At 36.4% G+C, this 10,475-nt stretch overlaps 1 protein-coding gene across 1 annotated transcript; it reads left to right on the top strand.

Moving 5' to 3' along the window:
• The first annotated feature begins 7,486 nt into the window (after positions 1–7,486).
• LOC140006656 (protodermal factor 1-like) lies at positions 7,487–9,100 on the top strand. Its single transcript, XM_072048959.1, has 3 exons — positions 7,487–7,747; positions 7,854–8,250; positions 8,515–9,100. Exons 1-3 carry the CDS (start codon positions 7,585–7,587, stop codon positions 8,837–8,839), a joined length of 885 nt encoding a protein of 294 aa, XP_071905060.1. The 5' UTR covers positions 7,487–7,584; the 3' UTR covers positions 8,840–9,100.
• The last annotated feature ends 1,375 nt before the right edge of the window (positions 9,101–10,475 follow it).

Below are 10,475 nucleotides of genomic sequence, written 5' to 3'. Positions count from 1 at the left end.
ACTGGTTTTGAAGAAGGAAGATTGGGTAGAATTTGGAGGTTCTGAGGGAGTTTAGTTTGCTTGGTTTCGAGGACAAGATTATTCTGCAGATTTATAGTGTCTGCTGCTGCTGATGAGGGAACGTGTTCCATAAATAGAATATTATTAAAGTCAACCTTTTCTCGTGTCACATCAGTAGCAATTCCACTACAGTCAATATTTCTTTAATTAATTCCAAATTCCAATCTCTAATCAGAGGCACTGAGCTACTCTAATGTAATCTAACTAATTTGCCATTTGTCCGAGATAATTATCACCAAAATTTGACAGATTAAAACTTCCTCATCAGGATTCGAGCTCAAATTCAATTTAGCTTGATCAGGATGGTATAGTCAAGAAATTGGAACGGAACTAGAGGACTTGCTTGTGTCTGCTCCATCTTTAATCTTGAGTTCATCAACGAAATATGCAACTTGAAATTGTTGAGCAACCAATGTCAAAGTGCTTCTGTTTATTTTTCCCAAATTACTTGGGGTATTTTTGACTTCACAAACAAATAAACAGGATTTTATTATGAAGAACTAAGTATCTATTTGGAAGGAAAATAAGAGGTGAATTTAGCAGAGCTAATACGTGCTCTCTCAAGCACAATTTTTGCTTTAAAGTAAGTTAAAGTGCCGAGCTTAGTCATAGCTGTATTTAGATTCAGGCAATCTTGATTTGATCTATACTGCAACAAATTGACAAAATCTATGATCATTTCTGCAATCAAAAAATGAATTGCAATGCATGAAACTATAATCAGACTCAAAACCATAAAAACAAATACTGAAAGTCGGCTTCTCCAACCGACTGATCATATGCAAATGCATGTGCACCCTTTGTCCAAGAACTTGATGTTGTACCAGCTTAGAAGCTGTGGATCATCAGAGCAATACGGCCTCAGCTCATGGATTCAATTTCAAGGTTCAAAAAATTGATCTGACGGTATGCTAGTCAAATAGTTTTTAAAATGCTTTTATCACCGTAGTATCCCTACATATCTGCTTGGTCTAATAACTTAATGGGCTTTTATTAGCTTCAAGTGAAAGTCAATTTATAAAAAGAAAACAAGGGAATCTTCTTAATCAACAGGGATTACAGAAGACAATAATGGAGCATGCAGCATATGAGAGTTATGCTGTAGTATAGCTTTCAGCAATTGTAACAATGTACGTGTTCTGGAGTTTTTTCCTTTTTGATGTCTCAATTGCATGCATACAAGAAAGAAGACTTTCAGAATACCATAAAAAGAAGAACTAATAATTTCGTACTCAATTTGCCTATGACTACAATATTTTCGACATCTAAAAAATAAAAGTCATTGGACTAAGGAGAAGAAATTGATAAATTGCTCAAGTTACATGAATAAAAAAGAAAATTAATAGTTAGTGATATAGCTAGCCCGACCTTGATGATGAAGGTTCACCAACCAGTTGGAGGCTCAACTCCTTAATTACCAAAATCCAACCTTTGACGTGCAAGTGAGCAAAAGATATGCCAGAGTGGTAAAAACTTTGCCAGGACCTGCAAACATTAGGCTGTGATACAACTTTAATGAATTAATTATGCCGACACTACCCGCAAGTGGTGATTAATTATTACCAAAACAAGATACTACAACAATGAGAACAACTGGTTCTTTCATGCTGTCAAATAATATATTCCACCAAGTAACATCTTGATTTCGTGGAATGTTATGTTAGTACCACAACTCTGAGCAGCAGATTTGCTGAGTTACCATTTCCACCGGCCACACTGCTGGTTGACTATCTAATGGTCTAACTGGTTCTCTTACTACTAGTAGCTAGTATTGTTCTTCTGAGGTCGGTTCAACTTGGAGGTTTTGTTTTCCAAAAACAAAAGTGGACGGCCACCAGGAATTCTCGACTTGTGCAAAAACCTTTCTACTTTCGTGGTTACACCTTGGAAAGGACGTAGGATAATTCCATCATTTGAGGTCTTCCTAAATGAGAAGTTAGCAAATACTGTACCAACGTTAGACAATGTATGCAAGTTCAGCTTGCCAAGGCTAGACTCTATTGTTTCACTTAGTTGTTCAAATACATCACTCTATTGAACAGAGCCCATATTTCTCTTTTATTTATATTTTGAAGCCTTCAATTTCGTCAGTCTGAAAAATGTTAAATTCGGTTTTTTCTCAAAAAAGAAAAACTAAATTGTGACGTTCAAAGTTGCAAAAAAGTATTAACCACTACTATTTTTTTTTTTTTCAAATCTATCTCATCGTATCTGTTTATCCGTACTAGGGCTGCAAACGAGTCGAGCCGAATCAAGTTTTGACCTGATCGAGTCGAGTCTTGACTTAATTTCATCGAACTCGAACTCGAGCTCGAGCTCGATGAGCTGGTAATTTTCAAGCTCGAGCTTGAAAAAAATAAAAAATAATTATTTTATTTTTTAAAAAATAAAATAAAATAATATTTTTTCTTAATAAATAATAAAATATTAAGGATATTTATATAATTTTACTATTAAAAATAAAAATAAAAAAATAAATATATATATATACTCGAGCTCTATATAATTTTACTATTAAAAATAAAAATAAAAAAAATAAATATATATATACTCGAGCTCGCGAGCCGACTCGCGAGCTAACGAGCTTAACGTTTTGAGCTCGAGCTCAAGCTCGACTCTGGCTCGACCAGCTCGAGCTCGACTCGAGCTCGATATTGATCGAGCTCGAGTCGAGCTTGAATCGAGCCGCTCGATTCGTTTGCACCCCTAATCCGTACATTGGGACTAAAAATTTTTCCTTAGAACTTAGAAGTACGCTAGCCTCAGATTAACCCAAATAGGGTTTCATTCTACCATGAATATCACCTTTTTTTTTCCCAACAGAGAATTGGCGGAAAAGGAATTCTCACAGATTTGTAATGACAAACTTCACAATGTTTTTTTTTTTTTAGACAAACTTCACTAATGCATTACTATTTATGATGCAGAGGTCAGTGGAGGTCCAGTTTCCTTGATCATGGAATTACAAAAATGGTGGAGAAATAATTCGTGGATCAAGGAGATGAATATCTATTTTATTGAATGAGAGAAGATGCAGGGAAATGACGAACTGTAGATATTACAAAGAAATGATCCAGAATGCCCTTTTCTACTTGAGTAGCTTCCGGTTCTAATAATACCACAAGCTAGCATTTCAGCTACCAAATTTTCAATTTCACCATTCTGAAAAACAGGATACTTGTAAGGTCTCACATAAATAGGTTCTGTCCCCTTTTCAGGATAATTTTGTGATCATGCAATCTTTCTGGTGGTAGTCCATTAGGTTCTTGAAACACATCATCATAATCACTCAATAGTTGTTCAAGTTATTTCTCCACCATTTTTGTAATTCCTTGATCAAGGAATCTGGACCTCCACTGACCTCTGCATCACTTTGTAGCAATAATTATTGTTTTTGAAACAGGAGTACTATTTACTATAAGCATATCTTTATACATGGTAACGTGGTTCATTTTTAAACAATTTTAAGTGCTATAGATTTCTTTAAACTGCTTATAGTCAAGTACATATGGTTACTGCAGGAACAATGGAGAAAAAAAAAATCAGGCCATATTCCAAATCTCAATAGCTAATTGTTCCTGGTGTAGAATAGATCTTTTTAACAGATTCACTGGGATGTCTTCTTTTGCCCATCTTGCAATATAACTGAAAATAGGGTTTAGTGTTGGTCTTTGGAGACTATGGCCGAAAGCTTTGTGGTAATTCCTTATTGTCAAACGGATGATAAAAGGAATGATCATCCGAAAGAAAAGTGGTCCTTACCACCCAACAAGAAGAAGAAAATTGAGGACTACGACGATGACAATGTGGTGGAAAAAGAAGAATCCATCAATGAATTGTGTTCATGGCTGCGCGATTTTTATCCTAATGGCTGGAGCGATGAGAAAGATGTATTTTTCAAGTATTTTTCAAGTATGGTGGGGGTGGGTACCAAGAAAACTTTGTGCAATTGTGAAATTCTGCCGCATCAGACCACCTTCTGCTGCAACCAAAACCACTTAGTTACACATACTTTGTCTTGAAAGGTACGTGTGTGCGTGTGTGTTTTCCTTGTTAAAATTTTATAAGATGATTGTGTTATATGGGTCGCTGGTTCTCTTGTATTTTTGGTTTTTTTTGTGTTTAAAGTTATTTCTGTAAATGTGGAAGGACAAAATCCAGATACATTGACAGGTATGAAAGCAGAATGGCTGCTGGCTGCGGTAGCTCCTTATTAAGGTTCCAGCTTTGCATAGCATACAAGGGACTTGATTTTGGATTGTGATTAGCAAGTAACTTTGCTCCCGTATGTGGAATGCATTTCTTTTTTTTGTTTGGGTCCTTGTTTCTGGATTGTGTTTCATGGAATGGGATAATTGCACGAGTGCAAGAGAATGTGTTTCCAACTGTGTGTTGATCATATTACTTCTATATATATATATATCAATCCAACATGTCATGAGCATTTAGCAATTCTCTTCTGCATCGAACTTATTTGCAGAGGTAGAGTCTTTTCTCCACATTCTTCATAAGCTAACCTGGTACAAGTAGTTTTTTAATATTGTTTGAAATACGAAAGTTGTTTTAAAAAGCATCAATTTTGAACTTGTGCTAAAAATACTTCAATATCCTTTAACTCTACTTCTGGATTTAAGGAATGATACTCACCAAATACATTAAAAATACTTTATCAATTAGAATTACTACTTCTAACGTTATTCAAATAATTTGCTATCCAAACACGCACACTAAATATGTTTTCTTTGGAATGAGATAGTTGGACAAGTCGATTAGAATTACTACTTATAACGTTATCCGTCATCTAACTATACATTGGTTGTGAATGACTTGGAGACGTTAAATTTCAGACCTTACCCTAAAAAGAAAAATTCGAGAAAGCAATCTGCAAATACTAGTATAGTCCATATTGAGTCACTGACTACCAAAGAGACACTTTCGTGAAGTAAAATTCGTACACATTGAAGCAGAATATTAAGACATCTTCTTGTATTTGTTAATGGCTCTTCTCCTGCCTCCAAGAACATTTGCTTCTTTCTCTCTGCCTTTTGCATTTCTCACCATCAAGAAAACTTTGAACTCCTATTAGACTCCAAAGAAATTTTCTTGGCTTTAAAATTTGTGTTACTTACTAAGTCATTGTGCAAAGTCAATTATTACATTGTGATGTGACGTGAAGAGATCTCCAACTCCTACCGATGCCTGTAATTTATCGATTTATTGCTTGAAGCAAATATGCCAGGCTATTTCAAATGAGCCATCCTTCTAATATTTGTGACCAAGACAATGGATATTTACCACTTACCACCTAATAACGTCCCCAATACCTTCTTCAAGCCAAGTGGGTACAAAGAACCCTGTTGAATTGCTTGTAATATATATGTATATTGTAAAGACACTTTTGTTAAAGTATCATGCAAGCCATTTAAGAGAGACTGTCGAAAAACAACTACACAGGAGAGTTTCAACTGCTTGATATCAAAGCCATTTACTTCTAGTGCTTGTTATCAGACGTTTTCTGCAAATTCTGGGTGGCTGGTGCATCCCAGATTCCAAATTCATCCTAAATGAATGAGAGACATCAATATCCGTAACCAAGAGCCCACATGACCAACTGGACCTGTAAGGTTACAGATTAAATAAACGGACAGCTCATGTCAATCAGAAATTGGTCAACCACCATTTTAGGATTACGGATTCCTTCATCATACTGGCAATACTTGCACATATAAACGTGTGTGTCCTCCTCCCCCAACAAAAAAAAAAAAAAAAATGGATAGGAAGAAAAGTTGGCATTTCTACCGTGGATTAGTTTCTATTGCCACCATATTAGATTAATGTCCTTCTCCACATTGATTGCAAGAATATTAGAAAAGTTGGCATTTCTACTGTGGATTATTTTCTATTGCCACCATATTAGATTAATGTCGTTCTCCACATTGATTGCAGGAACATTGTAGGGATAGTTTCCAAGAATAGTAATTTTGGTCTCCAAAAACTATAATTATGTGAGGGTAAAGATAATATATTGATAATAATATTAGGTACGCGTGTATATATATATATATCATCAAATGCAGAACGAAGACAGCAGACAGCTTCCACTGCATTTATCGTTCATAGTCTAGCTGTCTCTCAGATAACCATACAAAATATAAACAAATATCTTTACTTCTAGTACTTCATTGCAATAAAAATGATAATAAAAAAAAAAAGAGAAGGTTTTGACAGCAATTGAGCCGGGAACACCAAGGAGAATAGACCATTTGCTACTGTTGCATTTACTACATCGATATATTGTAACCTTCCTTCATTTTTGAACTTCTTCCAACTACTTCTCTGCCATAGCAATTATGTTAGATCAAACCCCATGTGTTTTGTTCGTTTGCCACATATTTTGTTTCTTTTGTATTTATTCTTGGTTCGCCTTTCAGTCTTAGCACCTCAGATTTAAGAGCATGTCTCACTCTATTTTAGAAATAACAGTAACAATTGCCAAATAAATACATGAAAGACATGTTTAGAATATCAGTTTCCTATTCTTCTTGGGGAACTTTCTTTCTAGATCTCCATGTATATCACACTGTCGGTTGCGGGAAAAGGGCATGTTTTGACTGGACCAGTGAAGTCAATCCAAGTAGAATCCCAAGGAATGGCCAAAGCCACATTTGGATCCGTTTGTTTTGATTCTTTTTGGCTAAACCTTTATAACGTCCATAATTAATTTTCCTCATGAGAAAAAGGTCCATACTTAATTAGTCCAAACTTAGTCCATTTAAGAGTTAATTTTACCAACTTGGCATCATTTTCCCTCTTCAAATGCCAATTTGATACTAACATGGAATGAAAATTCTAACTTTCCTCTTGTTTCTCCCAAGTTACATGAAATGATCATTGCTTGATGTTATAAACAAGAGGTTTAATCTGATAATATGGAATACTACCACAAACAAGGAAAAATACAATAAGGGAATGGCAATAAAGAAATACCCTTTCTCCATCCATGACCTCTGTCACATCATAATCTATGTGCTTCTGTATATGAGGCAGAAAGTGACAAGTGTGCAGCCTAACCCTCAAGCCCTCTCAAGCAGGCAATGCTCTAGAATGGGCTAGGTTTTCGTGCTTCTTAGGCTGAACACAACTGTTAAAATTGGTCTCATCTCTTGTTTCACAACCATATCAACCACGGAATGCAAAGACAAACTAGGGGGTGTTGCCCCAAAAGAAAAACAAGAAAAAAAATGAAACTAGGGAGGTGTTCCTCTTGACACCCCATTTGAAACCTCTGCATACATGTAATATGGGGCTTAAATGACACCTTAAATGCTCCTGCAATACTTTCAACTAACCACACACTCCACCACCTGCTTATATTTACTCCAGTCTCTTGATTAATGCCCTTTATATACATTGCATGCAACACTTCCTTCCCACTCACTCTCATCACTGAGCTCTCTTACTCTTAGTCCTGATTATATCTTCGGTTGCTGATTTTTCTCCTGAAAAAGAAAACCAAGACAAGAAATGGAGAGGAAGAGAAGCAAACTGCAGGCTTCTCTGCTACTGTGGGCAACAGTGGCAGTTTTGCTTTCTCAAAACTTGCTCGTTTCTGCCATTTCTGCAGCCACAGTTGAAGATCAGAAGAACTACTATCCTCCTGATCCAAATGCAGGAACTCCCCATACAGGTTCTTTCTCAGACTGAAACCTCAAGCATAGAAAACATTTGTCAAACTTAGGAAATTTCTTCCTTTTTTTTCTGAGAATTTTCTGACTTTTTTAAACTGGTTATAGGTTCACCAAGTCACAATCCACCACACAGTTCAGGAGGTGGACATGGATCAACACCCTCACATGGAGGTGGAGGTGGAGGTGGAAGCTATGGTACACCTTCACATGGAGGTGGAAGCTATGGAACGCCACCAGCAAACTGTGGTACACCACCAAGTGAAGGCCCTGCTACTCCTACCCCATCCACTCCCTCAGGAGGTGGAGGATCCTACCAACCTCCTCCCACTACGCCTTCAACACCAACCCCTATTGTAAACCCTCCTATCGTAAACCCACCTACCATTGTTAGCCCACCGACAACTCCAGGCATCGAGCCTGGCACCCCAACCATTCCTGGCGTCACTGTCCCTCCTGCACCTCCATATGGATTTGATCCTAACTCTCCACCTTTCTCATGCAAGTAAGTTCAATATCTCAGTAGCCAAATGCTTTGCATTATTAGTGAATATTATCAATTAATGACAGATGCAGAACTTTTACTTAACAGATGAAGAAATAGACATGCACATAAACACTATTTGTCAAGTAAAAGCCTTTGAGAAATATTTTGTGTGGGACTAAGTAATCCATCTGAAATAGACAGCTACTCCTCCTTGCCATATCTAAATACTGCATACAAAATGTAAACAAAAACTGAAGCATCTTCTTGTTTTAAATTTTGCAGCTACTGGAGGACTCACCCAACTTTGATTTGGGGTCTGCTTGGCTGGTGGGGAACAGTTGGTCAAACCTTGGGCGCCACTAGCATTCCTGGCTTTGGTTCAAACATGAGTGTTCTGCAAGCTCTTTCAAACACCCGTACTGATGGCTTCGGAGCTCTCTACAGGGAAGGCACAGCTTCTTTTCTCAACTCCATGGTGCACAGGAATTTCCCGTACACAACCCAACAGGTCAGGGACACGTTTGTTGGAGCACTGAGCTCAAACAAGGCAGCAGCACATCAGGCACAGCTCTTCAAGCTAGCCAATGAGGGTCGAGTGAAAGCTTAGAGCTTGAAAATTTGTCATTTGTTAAGCCGTAGTCACTTACTATTTGCGTACATTATATTGGTGGGCTCGTTATGATGTTTCTGTTCTCATTAGTGTGTCTGATTTGACGTATGAATTCTATGTTTGTTTAGTTATCATCAAAGTTAAGGATTTCTATGTTTGATTTGGTATGATGTTACAGAGTCAAGACGGGATAGCAAGCATATGTAGTTTTATTTCATACTATATATTATGAATAAACATTGTGTATTTGTATGTGTAGATCCATGCAAACGTTATTTTTCCACAAATTCCTTGCTTTTTTTTTTGTTGTGAATCCAAAATTGACACAAGGTTTATACATTCCTCACATTCAAACAACTTTCTAAGCAATTTAGTGGGATTTCCGACAAATAAATACAGTGGTAAGCCTCAATGGAGTTAATAAAAGATTGAACATTATTATTTTGTAGACACGTACAATCCTAGAATGTACAAGTTTTAATGCACGTCGCACATGTCGCCGTTCAAGGCAAGTTAATTTTAGGACAAATCCATCAACAATTCTTGAATCCATGGAGCTTAAGGGACGGTACCATTGAACTCCATTTAACCATTTAAGGATCGACATTATCAGGTTTTCGAATTTTTTGGCTTGATCACTATGTCTTGGAAATCTTCTGACTTCCATTAAAGAACCAAAGATTCTTCCGACTTCCATTACTATTCAAGATAGCAAGGAAATGAATGAGTTATGAATGAATTGGACAGCTGAATGCAAGAACACATTCAACGAGACATAATAAATTCTATCTTAGATAGCTAGTGTAGTAAAAGATGCCATAATGCTCATAAAGAGGGCAGTTGTGCGTACACAACCTGGTTATATGTAATCTAAGTAAATAAAGAATATTATTGTCTCTTATCAATTGTCACATTATATGGTTTTATTATATGGTTTTTCAAAAAATTCAGACGACTTTTCAAAAAATTCAGATGAGTGTATAGTGCATTTATCTGATCCGGTGGTGATTCTATCTCCATCGGCCTTCTGTAAGTCCCGTCGGGCCTCTCTCTTAGTTAAATTAGGATAGAGTAGAATTTAGATAAAAAGTGACGATTAATAAAAAAAGAAGTAATCTAAGAAAATAAAGCTATCATATGTTGTAACAAATCCACATTGATGATGCATGGTTTAGCTTTGTCTCTGAAGTCATTTTCAAACTAAATCTATATTTCCTACGAGTTGTTGCATTATCGATAGTTAATGACCAAGCTGATACTTCGTGACACTGATATCCTTCCCTATTTGATGCGTGAAAATTTAAATTTAATAAAGGGGAACTATTTGGATCTGAATATCTATTCATTGATTGTAAGAAGATGAGATGCTACTACAAAAGGGGGGACATGTGTGGGTGCGCATTTAGTCTTGATAAATAAGTGAAGTGTTGGTACTGCTTTTATTTTTTGGGTCAGGACAGTGCTAGGACTTTACACGTACACATGCAGAAAGCTGTAATGACTAATGAGGGGACTGTACGGTTGGCATTTTCGTAATATTGTGTGATTGTTGTATAATTTTTATGATTTGATATATACTTACACTTCTTTGTTGTACACATAATTTTTGTTCTTGTACGTCAATTTAATAATT

This window comes from Coffea arabica, chromosome 5e, assembly GCF_036785885.1.
Source record: "Coffea arabica cultivar ET-39 chromosome 5e, Coffea Arabica ET-39 HiFi, whole genome shotgun sequence".
Classification (NCBI taxonomy): Eukaryota; Viridiplantae; Streptophyta; class Magnoliopsida; order Gentianales; family Rubiaceae; genus Coffea; species Coffea arabica.
Note: the sequence above shows the minus strand (reverse complement) of the source record. Positions and strands in the feature narration are given on the sequence as shown.